Source organism: Euprymna scolopes, chromosome 2, assembly GCF_053919585.1.
Source record: "Euprymna scolopes isolate OS-2025 chromosome 2, ASM5391958v1, whole genome shotgun sequence".
Lineage (NCBI taxonomy): Eukaryota > Metazoa > Mollusca > Cephalopoda > Sepiida > Sepiolidae > Euprymna > Euprymna scolopes.
The window spans coordinates 33,882,707-33,902,027 of record NC_136483.1 but is presented as its reverse complement, the minus strand read 5'-3'; the positions used below and the strand labels follow the sequence as shown (position 1 = coordinate 33,902,027).

Here is a 19,321-nt window from a genome sequence, read left to right as displayed (position 1 = left end):
AAAAGTTGTCATTTTCAAGTTTTTTGAGGAGTTGGAAAGAAACTTGACATTTGACTATTTTTTTTTCTAGGGGTTAAACGACGCTGGGTCACGTCGTAAAAATTGACCATTTTTAATTTAAGATATTAAATAAATTATAAAGAAAATCTGTTTCGCAGGTAATTAAACACACTTGCTATGGTATAATTATTATAATAAATCCTGGGCAACACCTATTACATTTTATAAACAAAAAGAGCAGAGGATGATGGATTTTATTCACATGTGTCTCTGACTAACTCTGCCCTCGTGAGGATGCAAGTAAATGAGGACATTAGTTTTAATTATTTTTCTCTAAGAAATAAAAAAGGTTACTTAAAAATTAAGAATAAGCGAAAAAAAATTTCCTCCGAATTAAAAATAAAAATAATAATTCATCTTAGAATAATATTTCAAAATGAAAACAAATATTTAATAACGTTCTCTGTTTCAATAAAACTATCACAGTTATTTCCCCTTTTGGTTTTCTGGTTTGAAAATAAAACGGTTTCAGATTTCAGATAAAATCAGTTAAATCAAATATAAATTGAAATTTAAATAAACTAAATAATTTTTTTTTTTAATTAGTACAGTTGAAGCAAGGCTATTATGTCTAATAAGTAATGTCATTGAGAAAAACCTTTTATTAGTCAAAGGACGATAACTTAATTATTTTAGGGATTAACTATTTATCTTCTATAAATATAAAAGCGAAAATGTGTGTATGTATGTATGTTCGCTTTTTGTGTATGTCTGTAAAAGGCTTTTTTCGCTGGACTTCTCGGTCGGCTCGCTCTTTCTTAAAACTTTTATATGCTGTCTAAATGATGATATCTAAGAGTTACAAACAGGGGTCAATGTGTATTTAATTTGCCCGACTTTCACGCGCTATTTTTTCCAGATTGTCACATGTATCTTTCGTTTTTCAGTATAAATAAAAAAGCGAAACCTGATTCGAATCGGCAGTTCCCAGTGGTCTCCGGAAAGCGATGTAAACATTTGGTCAATGTCGGCTTTTTAGCGTCATATCAAACAATTGCTTTCGTCTGAACACTCCCCTAATAAACAGGGAGCTGGTTTTCCCCAAAGTTGGGTAAAAACAAACAAACCAAGTTATTGACCTCATTAAAAACTGTCCCTCGGAAAATCTTAACAGCTGACTAGCTATTGTTTACATCATAACGCTCGCAGAAAATGTTAACTCCACGATTTCCACTTGACCTCATTAAGTCATTAGGTGCGGGCACCTGTCAATTCTCTTCCTACTTACATAAATTCAAACGTCTTTCAGTAACTCTTTCTTGCTGGCCGATTGGTTAACGTGTCATGTTATTTTCACATTTTATTTTCCATACCAAAACTTTCCCCCCGTGTTTCTCATAGTGCTTAATATATCTCTATATATAAAAATCTAATTCTTGGTTCATTAGTTATTCATAAAACGATATTTGTACATTACCAATTTATTTGAAATTTTCAGACAGTCTATCCTTAAAGTCAAGTAATGTTTTTATGTTATTAAAATAAATTAAAATTGCAAATTATAAAATTAAATAAAATAAAAATATTTTTCATTCTATGAGACTCTTCTCGGTTTTACTTCCGGTAGAACTGAATTTCTGTTTCAATTCATACACCACGATTTGATGATCTTTGAATTACAAGATTTCATTTTCTGTTTAATCAATAAGTAAAAAAAAAAACATCTATATTTAAAATTTAAATTCATTTGTTTATCTTCCCAATTTTTAAAATTTTAAATTCATTTGTTTATCTTAAGGCTTTTCACCTATGAAACATTGTTTTAATTGTTTAGTTTCTTTCACGGCATCTAACAACATCTCGAATTCCATTTTTTTATTTAAATTCATTTGTTTTTCTTAAAGCTTTCCTCTCCAAGCCTACCTAAAATAAATCTGTCTAAATTTCTTATGTGATTAAAAAAAACAAACAATAGCATCCATTTTTTTGATCAAATTCATTTGCTGCTTTTAAAGCAAACATCATGGATTTTTTTTTTTTCTGACATTTACGTGCTTTTACACAATTTTTTTTTATCATTACCCAAAAAGTTTTATTCATTACAGTTTCCAGGTGTTTATTTTCGTTTATTTGGGGCATTATGAAATTTTTGCTTCCTACTTTTTCTACAGAGTTTTTTAACGAATTATTACTGATTCTTTAAAATTATCATCTTCTAATAATTCCTTGGTAAGTTTCTTACAGTAAATCTGTCTAAATAACTTCATATTTGAACATCATTTGATATTTAATCTTGAATTTTTTTTTTCAGACATATATTTTTTATTTTTTGTGTTATTGATTTTTCTTTTTTATTTGTATACATTTGTTTTTTTTTTCCCAGAGTTTTTTTTAAACAAATGCTTCACAGTCATTATTCATAAATTTCGGTTCATTACCATTTCAATTGAAATTTTCAGACAGCCTATCCTTAAAATAAAAAATTTTGCGATATTCATTCAATTTAATCATTTCACCAAACTGAACCACAGCAACGCGTGGCCGGGTACAGCTAGTTAAAAATAAAACACATCAATAATATTGATGCTAAAACCTTCGTGATACTATAATAAATAGCTAATAATAGTTATAATAATGATAAGAGTTAATAATAAGAATTATAATAATGATCGTAATAGAAATAATACTAATAAAATGAGTAAAATAATAATAATATTAGTTATTAAATTATTTATTATAAAATAGTTTAAATCAGATTTTATTATTCTATGGTGGTTTAAGTTTCTCAAATTTAAAATAACGTTTATGAATACAACCGGAAAAAGTCTTGTCGTTTCGATTTAAAAGTGTGCACATTTTTCTATTGAATTGTAATATATACGTACATACATACACAAACTAAAATGCATTTTATTTGAAAAAGTTAAAGTTTGAAAAAGCTTAATATGATGGTTAATTTATTACTTATCTGCTCAATGAAGAGGTGGGAGAAGTATTTAATATAAAAGATATTGTTGCAAACTATTGAATCTATTGTAGTCATTTATGCACAAATACATTTGAGAAAAGTATGAACCCTCAGTTCTAAGTAATAGCAACTTGTGTTTAATTAATTGCATACAATGAAACATTTACAACAGATATTTTATTTCAGCATTAAGTAATCTCAGAAGAGTTGATATGTCATAAAACAGATAAGTAAAACGAAAACTTGCCTGAATTTCACTTTCTGTATGTCTTGCATTTGCAGTGCAGTTTTGAGCAGCTGCGTGCATACTGCGAGCAGCACGGCTGATATCGGAACGGACATTATGGAGATCTCGTTCAGTGTCTAACTTCAAACTGCTAAATTCTCTGCGAAAAGCTGCAACAGACCTCCACAAATGAAGAAGACGGTTGTGCTCGTCATTATAGAACTGGTTGAATGACTGAAAAGAAAAGAAAAACTAATTAATCTTTTTTGGACAAGTGCTAACGATGGGTGTGTTTTTTTAATTATTTTAATAAGAAAGTGTACATAGGCTATCTAAACAGAACTTGGGTCACATTTTTTTTTGTTCTTTAATTTTTTGGTTTTTCACACATCATCTAAGTTGGTCCAGCTTAGATGAAGGAGAAAGAGAGAAAATTGTGTGGCTGATAATAAAGACGGCAATAGTATGTTCTAGGGGAGATGAGAAAAGATAAGAAAAGTATAAAAAGATAAAGAAAGCAAAACTATGATTTTATTTAATGCCAGCCAACAATTGGAAAAGAAAAATCAATTTTTTTTTAATATAAACTAGTAAAGAAACTCAGCATTGTCTTGAAAGTTTTCGATAATTTTTATTATATCATTTTATTTAGCTTCTTTTTGTTTTAAGGTTCTATTATGAAGTTTGTCATAGAAATGTTATATGACCATTTCAAATTTGAGCTGCTGCTTATTTTCTCATTTTTATTGTTTAAAACCATTATACTTGCAAATACTCATCTCGATATAAAGGAAACATCGTACTCTTCTCTAAAATTTAAATAAATATAAACAATAAATTACCAAAAAATTGAATGTCTAAATACATGAAACAGAAAAAAAAAAAAGAAAAAAATCTTTCTAAAACTCCAGTAGTATTAGAATTTAATTCAACTGCAGACTTATAAAAAATAAGGCATATTTACATTTGAATAATACATGCTATATAAGAAATTTTAAATGTAAAATTACATATTCAGTAAAAAAAAAAAAAAGAATTGGACCATAATTTATTGAGCCAAGATTTACTTATATATTCTAGGAAACTTTTATGTCCTAAATGTATGTTACATTTAGTTTTGATTGCATTGTTTTGCTTTACAGCATATCAACTCTTTTTGAGTAATTTAATGCTAACTGCAGTAGTTTCAAAAAAGGTTTTCTACTTCAAGTTCTTGATATCTTCAAATATTTATTCATGGAGTTTGGTTTAGTTTTATTTTATGGCATTTTAAGCCTTTTTGAGTTATTTAATGCTGAATTCACTTTAAGTTTAAGTCTTTAAATATTTATTCATGATGTTTGGTTTGGTTGTTCTGTAAAGGAAAATTGCTTTTGTTTTTGGCTTTATCAAACATGACTGAGTTTTGCAAAGGGAAAGGGGGGAAAAACAATATCAATGTTTGGTGCATTTTAGGTTACTATCTTTAGACAGCCTGATCTGGTAGCACCAGTTTACATTTAAGAATATAGCTATTATAAAATTTTATTTTGAATTTTGACTACATCATATAAGCCAAGTGAGAGTGCATTATTTTGGGATATATCAGGTCAATTCTGCCAAATTCGATGATAGGTGAATGAGAAATGAAGACAAGCAGAAAAACACATTTAGATTTAAAATTACCTTTTCTTCTTCTCTCCATTCATGTTCTTTCATTTCCAAGTCTTCACGAGCATTCTGCCAATCAACAGACAACTTTTGAATGTCAGTAGACAAACTTTGATTTGCAGATGTAGCCTGATCAAGTTGTTCTCGCAACATGGCATTCACATGGGCTAATCCAGCACTCCTGCAAAGAATACAATTACATAATAGACACAAACAAATAATATATTATTTAAAACTTTTCAGTTGACACTGACAAGCAAATTTGATAAGTTTGTTCAGAACTAAACCATGCATTTACGCTTCATCTTTTCTCTTATTTTCTTATCTTCTCTTATTTCTTTCTTTTTACTCATTTTTTTTACTCTTATTTCTTTTACTTTTATTTCTTTTTTACTGATTCCTTTTTTCTCTTATTTTTTTCTCTTATTTCTTCTTTTGTTATTTTCTCTCATTTTTTTAACTCTTATTTCTTTTTCACTGGATAATTTATCCAGCAAATACAAACAAGTATCCTACAATTAGTTTGGTTTCTTTTCAAATGTTATATATTCAGGCCCTATGTCGACAGACAAGAGATTAAGTCAGTTAGTATGAATTTCAAGAGCATGTAATTAAGTGTATGTTAGGATGGCCTGGTGATGAATGGAGATGAACTTAAGCACCAAGCAAGTGAGGCAATAAGGTCAAGGGTTAACTCTTTAGATGCAAGCAAGTGTCAAATTGTTAGATGGAAATTGTGTCATGTGTTGAACACAAAGATTCAAGACAGTACATGGTAAGGAAGCAGCTAGGCCATAGATTCTCATTATGTAAGGATCTAAAACAAATCTCTTCGAGACTGTTCTTTGTCGACCAATTCTAATTAAGGAAAATTAAGTAAGAAGAAATTAATTTTAGATTATCTTTTATAAAAAACTAGTCTGGGTGCCCAGTGTCGCCCTGGTGTTTGGAGGTGTGTGTGTGTTGAGCAAAAAAAAAAAAAAAAAGTGGTAGTAGGCACCCGTACCACGAAGGAGGAAAAGAATGTGAAAAAAAAGTGACGTCCTTGCCGTTGCATCCATTGCTAAACTGGAAGTGGCGAAGGTTTAAATTAAGGCTAGTCAATCGAAAAGAGAGGATGACTTTTGAAAATATCGGCAAAAAAAAAAAGCGACCCCTCCTTGTAGAAAAGTGCCCAGTTGAGAGTGAAGGAATTATTGTTTTAGCCAATTTTTTTATATTGGTCATCTGAAGGGTCGAGCTTTAAAATGATACTGATCTCGCAAAAATCCGTCACCTCTGTCGAAGGTTTTAGGCAGACATACATACATACATACATTTAAACAGACAGGTGAGATTTATATTATTGATTAATTTTTAGTCTCTACTTGCAATAAATTTCTCTCCCCAATAAAATCTTTAAATTGCAACAAGTCTCATTGTGTTTCCATGCGTGAATTTTATTTGTGTTGAGTAATAGAAGATCAAAGCCACTGGATGATCAATGGTACAAATCATCGGCCACACACACATGGGAAGCAACAAGTAAAGAATGAAGACCAAACCGGATGTGGGAAAACCTTTTTTAATTGATTCATATTTCTTGATTTCTCACTGATGATAACATAGGTGCAGCGAGTATGCATTTGTTGTAAAACACATGTGTTTCCATGTGTGTCTCATGTGCATTTCATCGTGTAGACCCGTTTAATGTTGGGTGAATTTCATCTGTTTATGAAATTGTTACATCAACAGCAAGTAAATAGAAAGGAAAATCTTAATTTCAAAAAGCAGATCAGAAGAACCTAATGAAGAAAAAGAGGAAATAGAACATGAGTCAAGAGTAGAAGTGAGAAAAAAACTGAAGTAAGAATGGTTGGTGAAGGACATTTTTTTTTTTTACCATTTATTGTTTATTTACCCCAAACAAGGCACCGTGCCACTAAGTTGTAAGGGGCTACTATTTGGGACCAGATTTGCTGGCATACTATGTAGGGAGTTGGGCAGTGAGATGTCTGTTCCTATTGCACTTGAATTTCTGCATGTTAGTACAGTCAGGAAAGCAGGGGCCTGGGAGGGAATTCCAAAGTCTAGCAGTTTGAGGGAAGAAGCTATTTGAGTAGAAGGCTTTATGGCATCTAGGGATCTCTACAGTGTAGAGGTGGGATTTTGCTGCTTGTCTGGGAGTATTTATGTCGAGGTGGTACTAGTGCTTTGAGTTCGTCCAAGCACTTACCATAAAAACACTTGTAAAACAGGCACAGAGATGCCACATTTCAGTGATGGTCATCATCAGAAAAAGTAACAATTTGGGACAAATCATGAGACAGAGAAAAATTAAGACAGATTTCACCAATAAGATTTGTGTGATTTGATTGGGAGAGCCAATCAAAATGATGAGCGTTAAAATCACTTAAAACAAATTGGTGAATGAAGTTGGAGATGAAACTGATTAAGCAAATTTCTTAAATTTGTTCAGAATCAAATCTAGTGTTACCAAGAGACAGGCTATTTAATTAAACCTCATTTTTTATTTGATTTACCCCCCCCCTTTCTTCTCTCATTTTTTTTTCACTGAATAATTCACTCAGCAAACACAAACATCATATAACTGATTTGATTTTGTTGCTAAATAGCACATCAGCCATCAGTAGTACATAAATCAAATTACTAAAAAGAATGGATATTTATCTTCAAATTTTTGTTTTATGGCATATTAACCCCTTTTATGTTATTCAATGCTGAATCCAGTAATCTTGCAGAAAGTTTTCAGACTTCAAATTCTTTATATTTTCAAATATTTATTCATGGAGTTTGGTTTGGTTGTTTTGTAGAGGAAAATTGTTGTTTTTGTTTTTTTACTTTGCAAAACATGATTGAATTTTGCAAAAGAAGATAAAACAATAACATCAATGTTTGGTGCATTATAGGTCAGGAAGCCCATATCTTCAGAGAAAAGTGAGAAAGATATTAAGACAAATCCATTCAATTTGTTTATTTAGCAACAGAAACTCTTAGAGATGTGTGGATGCATCTAAAAATAAAAGATATTTATTTATATTAAGATACACTTATACATAAACTTATTAGTTGAAAATATTAATGTACACCAAAAATTACGGAAAATTATTGAGTAGAATTTCAATAAAAATATAATTAATTTACTATTTAAATGACAAGTAAGCATCTTTATAGTAGAAAAAGGAAATTAATCTTCTATGACAAACTGACTTGATGCAAATATCATTCAGTGGTCCTGGACTACAAATAATAAATTAATTTTACTTTTTTATTGAAATTATAAACAATTTTTCATCAGATTTGGTGTACACTAATATTTCCAACTGATAAGTAACTATATTTTATTCTGATCATATGTACCTCAATATAAACAAGTATCTTAAATGTGACAGACTGACAGACGTTCTTATAGAAATAATGGCATGTATTGCAGTAATAAACTATTTTCTGTGTGCACCAAGTTCTTATACTCAGCTGGAATTGATGAAGTGTGAGTCAATCAGAAAGCTTGGTACAGTGACCCGCTGGCGAACTTCTTACACTTCACCAACATAAGAAAATAGCAATATCAAATCAAAACCTCCTTCTTCCACTTACTACTTTTAGGCCGAGTTTGTCTTTTCAGTATGGGTGAAAAGATGTCAATCATCATGTAAACCAGCTCATTTTGTGGTTGAAAAGGTGATAACATCATGTTAACCAAATTTCTTATTTTTTTGACATGGTTGAAAAAGATAACATCATGTCAACCACATGACATACTTTTAAACATGGTGGGAAAAATGATAGGATGTCAACCACATGGTTTATTTTTTTGACATGGTTGAAAAGATGATAACATGTCAACAACATAGTTAATTTTTTTGACATGATTGAAAAAGATAACATCATGTCAACCACATGACATACTTTTGAACATGATTTAAAAGATGATAACATGTCAACAATATAACTAATTTTTTTGACATGGTTGGAAAAGCTATTATGTCAACCACATGTACTTTTTAAACATGGTTTAAAAAGATGATAACATGTCAACAATATAGCCAATTTTTTTTTGACATGGTTGCAAAAGATAACATCATGTCAACCACATGGCCTACTATAGCTAATTTTTTTGACATGGTTGAAGGGATAACATGTCAGCTACATGGCACACAAAGAAACTGCTAATATATCTGTGCTCGCACACAGTTGCTCATAGCTTCTTAGACACACAGAACCAATGTGCAGTCCAAACTAATTTTCCAATATTTATTAATACAAATATTCTAACAAATGTTTTTGTTCTTATTTTTCCCATTTACCTAAGATTCGTTCCTATAAATGTACATAATTTTTGACAGTAAAATAGATTTTTTTTCTCGTTTTCATCTCACACCATGCATATTGCCACTTAGAATCTAAGGGGCTATTATGTGGAATCATGTTTAACATGAGCAACAAGATGTCTGTTTACATTACATTCAAACTTCTGCATGTTAGTATAGTTAGGGAAGCAGGAAACAGGGAGGGAATTCAGTCTAGCAGTCTGAAGGAAGAAACTAGTATGAGGATTTCCAACATCTACGGAACTCAACAGTAAAGGAGGTACAATTTTGCTGCTTGTAGAGTGAAGTGAATCAGGAATATGTATGTTGAGGGGGCACAAGTGTGTGTGTGTGTTTTTTTTTTTACAATAGAGTTACCACTTACCCAGAGGCCACTCGAGGATAATGGTTAATGAGTTTACGGTAGTCAATGGGAAAATATTGTAGTAATTGTTAGTAGTGGAAATTTGGTAAATTGGATTACTTAAGGGGAACGGCTCATCAAGAACTTGTTTACGTTATATTGTAGTCAGTTGGAAAGCAGGAAAACAAAACAGAGCATATTCCATTATAGTACTTGTAAAGCAGGTACAGGAATGCAACATTACAGCAATGGGACAGAGGTTGGGGTTTGGCCAATAGTACAAGACCTAATAGATTTGAGACTATTTTTTTCTTTGGACCATGTTTAAAAATGGGAGACTAGTGGTAGAAGTGGCAACAATACTTCATATATATAATTGTAGCTTTGTAAAGATATAGGATGTTCTCTGGTATAATTTTCTAGCACAGTAGAGGGAGACTACCTTCTTTGCAATAACTTTGGCAATGTTCTCAATGTATGTTCCAGTTCATTTTGCCTGTGAATGTTAGGCCGAGGAGTTCGAAAGATAAGCTCTCAGGTAGGGTGTTATTTGTCATGTCAATTAGTGGTTGAGAAGTTTTTTTCTAGTTAAACCGTTTACTATGTAAAGCAGATATATCTACTCAAAATGTTATTAAGTGCAGTAAGTGGATTTACTCTATGTCCTTTCAAAACTCCTTATAATCCAAAAAGCAGGTACACCATCAGTGATTTTCAAACACTGCGCCAACCCTTATAGACAGACCCCAGTTTATTTAAATCTTTTTACAAAACACTATTATTCCACAATTTTCTTAATTTATTTTTCATATATATATATATATATATATATATATATATATATATATATATATATATATATATATATATATTTAAAAGAGTGTAGCCATCAACAATTATGTTTTTTTTTAGCCTTTTATCATATTTTTATTTAAAAATATTTTTATAACGCGTTTCAAGCTTAGGTTCGCTCTCTTCAGATATTTTCGTAAAAAGATTTTTTTTTAAATGGGAGTTTGAAATGTTATTTTTACATCTGCTGATACTAAATGTGTTTTTCAGAGTGACGTGGTATCAGACATTCTGTCCCCAACCGTAAGTGTTGGTAGTGTCCGGTCAGAGTTAAGTTCAAAGAGGGGGCTTTTGTTCCATTTGGTGAAGGTTTTTATGGTTTTTTAATGACTTTCTTTCCCCATGTATAACATACATATACATACATGTACATATACACATGCACACGTACCTGCATGCAGGCATATACACATATACACATGCACATACATAGAAATATATGTAGGAGCATACATACCCACCTACACACTCACACACATTCACCCACTAACATATCACACACATATTGATTATTTTTTTTTTTCCCCCCAATCAAAACACGCATGCATACATGTACTTAATCATTCAAACTTAAGTACACGCACACACACACAAATGAGATGGGGAATAGGTAGGAGAAGATATATATACACACACACACGCACATACATATACATGCACACACACACACATATATATATATACATACATGTATGCACATACACACTCACATACATCCCCATACTATACAGGCACACATACATACACACACATGCATATATAGAGAGACATATGCAGGAGCTCACACATACGCATATATCCATATACACACATGAATACATTTACCCACCCATATATATGCATACATATATATATATATATACACACACACATATACAGATGCGTATGCATTTACACACCCATATATATATGGACACACATACAATCACACACACACACACAAACACATATTCATACACCCTTACCTTACATATATATTGGTTGAAGTTTTCTTTCTTTCCTAATCCAAGCACATATGCATACATGTATTCAGTAACCCAAACATAAGTGCACGTACTCACACAAACAAGATGGGGGATAGATAACAGATGATATATATACACACACACACACGTATACATAAAAAACTTCATAGCAAAGTTCAACCCTGCCTTAAACATCTCTCAATAATTATACATATAAATAGGCAAAACACAAAATACACTTACACGCATGCGTACTTGGGTAAATGTGCACCCTCACACATGAAACAAAAGAAGCACAATAAAGCACGCGCACACTTTCACGGGTGCGCACATCCATATCCAGTATAATACCATTTCCCTAAACTAAACAACAATTAGAAATTATACGTATGTATGTGTATGTACACACATATGTGTGTGTATATATATGTGTGTATGTGTATGTGTATGATTGTGTATGCGTGTACTTAAGTTTGAATGATTAAGTACATGTATGCGTGTTTTGATTGGGGAAAAAAAAAAAAAAATTTAACCAATATGTGTGTGAGTATGTGAGTGAGTGTGTAGGTGGGTATGTATATATGTATGCTCCTACATATATTTCTATGTATGTGCGTGTGTATATGTGTATATGCCTGCGTGCGTATACGTGTGCATGTGTATATGTACATGTATGTATATGTGTGTGTGTGTGTGTGTGTGTGTGTGTGTGCTATACATGGGGAAAGAAAGCTATAAAAAAAACATAAAAACCTTCACCAAATGGACCAAAAGCCCCCTCTTTGAACTTAATTCTCATCAGACACTACCAACACTTACGGTTGGGGACAGAATGTCTGATACCATGTCACTCTGAAAAGCATATTTAGTATCAGCAGATGTAAAAATAACATTTCAAACTCCCATTTAAAAAAAAACGGTACTTGTGCATTTAATGAACCAGACGTAACTCAGCATTTGCTCGGCTTTGTCCGGCGCATGACGTCAACAGCCGGATAAAACCGAGCGTTGGCGATAAAATAAAAACAACACTACAACAAAATAACTGTACAAGTACCAAAAAAACTTTTTACAAAAATATCTGAAGAGAGCGAAACAAAGCTTGAAACGCATTATAAAAATATTTTAAAATAAAAATATGATAAAAGGCTAAAAAAAACATAATTGTTGATGGCTACACTCTTTTAAATATACATTTTTTTCTCTCGTTGGAACTACACAACCATCACTTTAAATATTTATATATATATATATATATATATATATATATATATATGTCTACAATATAAAGCTGAATGTATGTGTGTGTGCCTGGTCACGAATAGGCTCCTATATGGTTGACTATTTTAAAAAACTGTTTACATATAATGATAGAAGATGTATCGAGACACAGGAATGGGTATGTTTGATCTGGCAGAACAGTGGTTCATTAAAATTGTTGGGGTCTGCATTCGCACCTGGTCCACAAAGTATGGAAATAAAAAATTAAAAAAAAACGTTTACAAGTGTTTTTGATATAGATGTATATAAGAATACTTTGATAAGTATGTTTTAACTTAAATAGGGATGGTATAATAAAATTGTGGGGGTCTGCATTCGCGCCTGGCCTCCATAGAATGGAAATAGGCACAAAATTTAATAAAGACTTTTCATATCTATCTGCGTAAGTATACTTTGATAATTATGTTTCAGTTTGAAGAAATATGGTATAATAAAATTATGGGGTGTTTGTTCGCACCTGACCTCCATAGAATGGAAATATTAAACAAAGTTTAACAAGGTTTTTTAATATAGATCCACAGAATATTGTGATAAGTGTTTCAGTGTGAACAGGTATGGTATAATAAATTATGAGGTTTATCTATTTTATTTTTACTTTCATCATATTTTGCTTTTGTTTTAATACCCCCAAATTCAACCCAAATTTACAACCCTTCTTTTTCATAACCTATCATACTTTCATAAATCAGAGTCCATTTTCTTTAGGCTGTTTTGAACCCAGTCAACGACGGGTACTTTTGCTAGTATATATATATATATATATCAAATCTATATTTAAAGATATAGAAACAAACAACTTCGGTAGTAAATAGAAAAACCTTATGCACATGAGATTGTGGATTTTTAGGACATTCTGAATGACCATTAACAGATTCAAGAAATACATACCTTTGCTGTTCCTCTTCAAGTTTGATGAGAGCTGTTTCCAAATCTATTGTTAAAGGATTCATATTGTTCAAAGCAGGAGATTCACCAGATTCCAATTTCTTATGATCTAAAGGTGACTGTTAACAGATGGTTAATGAATTAATTAATTTGTTGCAAAAAAGAAAGTGACAACTTCATTCACAGGGGGACCAGTATTTGTTATATACATTATTAAATACATAATTTCTAAATGTTTACATTGGTTGGTAATCTCTTTTACAAAAAACTATATAAAAATAGATAATGCATGGTATTATGGACATCATCTCTGAAGTGTTAGGAAGTGATTTAAAACAAACACAAAAAAGGAGGAAATATTTAATCAACAAAACAAAAGAATATCAAGTGAGGTTAGTAGAAAGACAATGGGAGGAAAGTGGTTTATCAAGGCACACAAAGGTCATCTGAAATAGGATTGTTAATCAAGATGTGATGGTGACTGGGACAACAGATCGAGCACAGAGGTCAATATATTTAGAGTTAGTTTACAGTTTAGTAGTGGAAAAAATATTAAGAACATAATTAAGAATTACTTAAGACTTCTACCTGGTCATGGCTTGTGGAACAACAACAATTTACCCAGTTGATTAAATAATATATAGTATATATAGATTAATATAAATTATTACTTGTGGAAGAAGAAAAATTATTTGATTGTAGTGGAAAATTTTTTTTCAGGAATTATAGTTGAGTATTTGAACGACCAAGACTTCAGTTTAATGTTATATTACCAGCAAAGTGAAAATTTGGAAGACGTACTATATATATATATATATATATATATATATATATATATATATATATATATATATATAATTGTTATGCTTCTTTGGGTATTTCTCATTTTCTCAGTTCAAACTTTTGGTTGCGCCTATGTAAAATTTGTTGTATGCTGTGCATCTTAGTGCATACACTACATTTCTGGGGGTGCAATTTAGATCTTTTTTTATTTTGAATGTTTGTGTTGGGTTTTTGAATGTGTATGTGTTTCCTTCTATTATTTTGTCACAAACTCCACATCACTGTTTGTTGCATTTTGTAACCCTTTTTGTAGTGTGTGGAACGAGTTTAGAGGTAGTTAGAATATATTTTAACTTAAAACTTAAAACATATTTCCACCTCTTGGTAACATGTCATCAAAATGGACTGCAAAAATGCTTTTATACATTTTAAACATATTTTAAATATTTTACATTTTGAATACTTTCAGAAGAGAACACTTCACAGAACATCCGAAACATGGTAAAAACTATTTCAATGATTTAAAAAAAATTATTACAATGATCTAAATTAAAAAATTAAATAATAAAATAAGTTTTAAAAAACAACAATTTATAACTGATTTATATATATATAAAATAAAATAAAAAATTACAATTAAATTTACCAAAATGATAAAATTAAAGTATAATATAAATATTAAAGAATTAATATTTATAAAGTTATCTCAGCCAGATGTAAAAGCTCGATAAAACCAAATAGGAGATAGAGCTTATAATACGAGCAAATAGTTAATAATATATATATATATATATATATATATATATATATATATATATATATATATATATATATACACACCCTTATTGCATCATCATTGGTAGAGCCAAGAAGGGAAGAGTATAAACTCTAAAAATATCAGCCCTAAGAAATAGATTAGTTCTTGCCTCGTATGTACATCATACAGATTTCTTTATTTTTGCTTTTAATATAGCATGAATTCTGGATAAGAACCAATAAATTTTTATAACTAGTCGAGACATCAGGAGGAGTTTTTTGCCCAAGAATAATTGTCTTTCTCGGTTGGTGTTTGAAAATATCATATTCTCAAAATCACAAATTGATCAAGTAGTTTTATTTTTATAAAGAAAATCATTTTTAAGCAATTAATGGGAATTCATAGGCATTACAACATAAACTTCACAAGTTTCAACTATGGTCAAGTTATCTTTTTTTTTAGATTATTTTCAAAATGACAGACAAGCAGGATCTTCTCCATACTGAAAACCGATCCTGTGTCTGGCACTGCCCATATGGTGAGACACATAAATGAGAACACTAAAAAAAATTCCTTATGTCTATCCATAAATATGCCTCTTTATATAAGTAAACATAATATTATGAATACCCCAACCGACTAAGACACTCTTTAGTCATTCATAAAGTTTGATTTCTTTTTTAATTTAAAAATGAATCTGAGATTACATCGACCAAAACGTTGTGAGAATAACATCCAATATGAGAACAGCAGTTTGAATAATCCAAAAGAAATTATTAATGCTCATGAAACATGAATGGCTGATGTAGAGAATTTCTTTGGAGTATTGTCTCTTTATTGTGTTGGTGGCCAACAAAGGAATAATTACTTTCAAATAGAAAAGAAACAACCAAGAGAAAAATTAAAATAAATAAATGGGCTGATATTGGTTAAAGTATTCTAGATTTTTCTCATTGAGTTATCATTGATTTCCTTGTAATCAAATGTAGGCTTACAACAGAAATAGAAACTTTGATTTAAGAAATTTATACATAAAAAAAGGCACTTTATCTGAAATAAGAGCAATTTAGAACTTTCTAACTGTAATAAGCAATACATTTTGAAAATCAAATTACCAAAAGAGATAAGGGTGGGGGTAAGGGGAGAAGAGATGGCATAGAGCACAAACAAAGAGAGGATAGGGGAGCAGTAAGCAAAAGAAAGGAGAGGAGAGAAAGGAGAGAGTGGGGAAGAGAAAGAAGAAAAATGAGATGAAAAAGAAAGGGAGAGAGAGAACTGTAATGGTATCCATTCCTGAAATGCACTGATGCGACTCCAAATGAGTTTATTGCATGCCGATTAGCATATTTCAGTTATTCCAGTTCCAGCAATGAACATCAATCACACGGGGTCTAGCCACCAAATCCTTATCTCCAAGTCTTTAGGGCTACCAACTTGTTGATGTTGATGAATTCTTCCTTAAAATGCTAAAGAATGTGACCAAATCAGCAAAGGCTCCTTTTAAAAAAAGTCTCTATGATGTTGGTAATGTTATATCTTACATACATGGTGCACTTTGAGATTTGGTCAATGAGTTGAAAATGCCTAGGATGCATTTAGGGCAGTATATGTCGAAGACCTTGAGCATGTAAAGATCTTTACACCAAGTTTGTGTTCATTTTTCTTGTATTATTCAACTAGATTATTCACTGGATTCTTGATTGGAGCACGATGGATTTTGCTGGAGTATAAGTTGGACATAGTTATCTAATTACCACCCTGGACTATGCAGAGAATGTGATCATTTTCATTGGAATATACTCTGATATGCAGCAGGCATTGAAAATTGTTAAGAAGGTCGAGCAGTTTAAGTAGCGTGGCTCAACCTTTACAGCAACAGATGAGGATGAGATTGCAATTGTTATCGAATGTGATTGTGCAGCCTTCTGCTACCTCCAAAGTAGATTATTGTCTCAACAAAAGATAAAACTATAAAAAAAATGGAAGATACACTGAGCATAGATACACACACTACTGCTGTATGACTGCAAAATGCGGCCCCTGTGCAAAGAACTTCTTCATACACTTAAAGTCTTCAGCATGTACTACCGTCGATACATCTTGTCTGTCTCTCCAAGAAAAAAGAGAAGTGAAAAGTTCAAGGAAAGAGAAGAAGGAGATAGAGAGGGAAAAATAAAGAGGGATAACAGAAGAAAAAAAAGAGAGGAGATAGAGAGAAAAAAAAAAGCAAAAAAGGGGACAGAAAGATACAGTAAATATACTAGAAAAAGAGAGAAGGATAATGGTAAAGATAGTCAAAAAGAAAGAGAGAGAGGGAGAGAGACAACGATAAAAATATTAGAAAGAAAAGGAAGAGAAAAACTAATGATAGCGAACAGAAAGAGAGAAAGAGAAATGGTAAAAATAGTGGATAGAGAGAAACAAAAAGAGATAGTGGAGAGAGAGAGAAACGGAGGAGATAGTTGAGAAATAGTAAAGATGGTAGAAAGAGAGTAAAACGGTAAAGAGAGAGAAAGGAAAATAGAAGAAAGAGAAAGTGAAGAAGAGGAGAGGTTATTTTTTTTTTTAATCCAATTTTCCCCCCAAACAAGGCACAGTACCACTTTGAAGTAGGGGGCTACTATCAGGAAAATAAGTTGTAGGAGCATTATGAATGGAGATGAGTAGCAAGATATTTGTTCACATTACACTTGATGGGAAAGAAAGAGAATATGAATAATATAGGGTGGAATAAAAAAGATGGAATAAAAGATCATGAGAAAAAGAATGAGAAAGATAATGCAAGAAGTAGAATGAGAAGAGTGAAGATATGGAGAAATGAAAGGGAGGAGAGGAGAGAAATAAAAGATGTGGAAGGAATTCAAGTAGAGGGGGATAAAGGAGAAAGAGAGCAACAGAGAGAGAGAGAGAGAGAGAGAGAAAGAAAAAAGAGGGTGTAAAATTTCAGTATAAAATTAAAAATGAGAAGCATAGAAACTCATCAAAATTAAGCAAGCCACAAAGTACCAAGCAATAACACTGCAAAAACATGAGTTAATTTGGTGCAAAGAGAAGGAAAACAGGAAAAAAATATACAAAACAGAGAGAGAGAAAACAATACATATTGAAATCTGAGAAATAGTATGATATTGTTTTATTAAGTTTATAAGAAAATAAATAGTTCAAATGGTTTCTGGCAGTTTCTTCCAAACTTAAATCAGAACATGGAACTTTATCAATGGTATCTTACTCATAGGTGATATGCTACTGCAGAACCCCATATATATATATATATATATATATAAACAAGTATCAGTTTATATATATATATATATATATATATATATATATATATATATATATATATATATATATATATATATATAAACTGATACTTGTTTACAGTAAAATAAAATGTTTTTATTTAACTTATTTTTTAACTTAAATATTTAAAATTTTTTAAACCCTAAAATTGAACTTAATCTTTTTCTTTAGAAATAATATTAAAGTAAAAAGACTGCTTGTTTGCATAAATTTGAAAACTGTAAAAGCAAGTTAAAATTACAATTTTTAAAGTTACACATATACGTTGATATGTATCTCGGCTTGTGTTCAAGTAAATTTTTTAGATGTCTGCCCTTTTCTGCTACATAGGAAATCTGTAATTCTTCTTTTTTCCAACGTGGATTCATGTGTGGTACTGTTGGTAAAATGTTTAGCTTTTTCTCTTTTCAAAAGGTCATTGCATCATGAACAAATTTCTTTTGACGTTATCGCCCCACGTGCTTTAATTTCATGCTAAAATTGATTCTGTGAATCATCTTATTTCCATTCATCTTTGGGAGGGTGAGTGGCGTAAGTAGAGAAAGATATACATAACGTGACAGAGAATGGATGGGGATGCCCGTCTCACATTCATTCATGTTCTAAAGTGTGAGTGTTAAGAGGAGGGGAAGCACTATTTATCTAGTAAATATAAAAAGGGGAGGATTTGGAGTCTTCTGCATGATAATTCCACCATGATCTCCCATCACAAAACTAATAATTCATTCATTTTATTTTGCTCGTTATTTCCTTTGAAGAGAAAAGCTAAATTTTGGAAACTCCATGGAATAAAAAAATTGTTTGCTATATTCCTTATTTTGAATACTTGATGAACTAATAATGTAAATTCTGTTTTTTATTATTTAATTTTGTTTTATATATTATACTAGCAGAACTACTCGACATTGCCTGGGATAAAAAATGTAGCATATTTTTATTAAAACTTCTATCTCTTCTCTATCTTTACCGTACCCTGT

At 31.0% G+C, this 19,321-nt stretch overlaps 1 protein-coding gene across 8 annotated transcripts in view; it reads right to left on the bottom strand.

Annotated features, from left to right (window-relative positions):
* The window catches only part of LOC145290702 (uncharacterized), a 576,300-nt gene that overhangs the window by 138,950 nt on the left and 418,029 nt on the right, over positions 1 to 19,321 (bottom strand). For all 8 annotated transcript variants that reach the window (XM_080136503.1, XM_080136504.1, XM_080136510.1 and 5 more), the window contains 3 exons: positions 13,505 to 13,620; positions 4,860 to 5,025; positions 3,216 to 3,428 (listed from right to left, as the gene is read on the bottom strand). In XM_080136503.1, the coding sequence (XP_079992629.1) occupies positions 3,216 to 3,428; positions 4,860 to 5,025; positions 13,505 to 13,620 (495 nt within the window). The remainder of the gene's footprint in view (positions 1 to 3,215; positions 3,429 to 4,859; positions 5,026 to 13,504; positions 13,621 to 19,321) is intronic.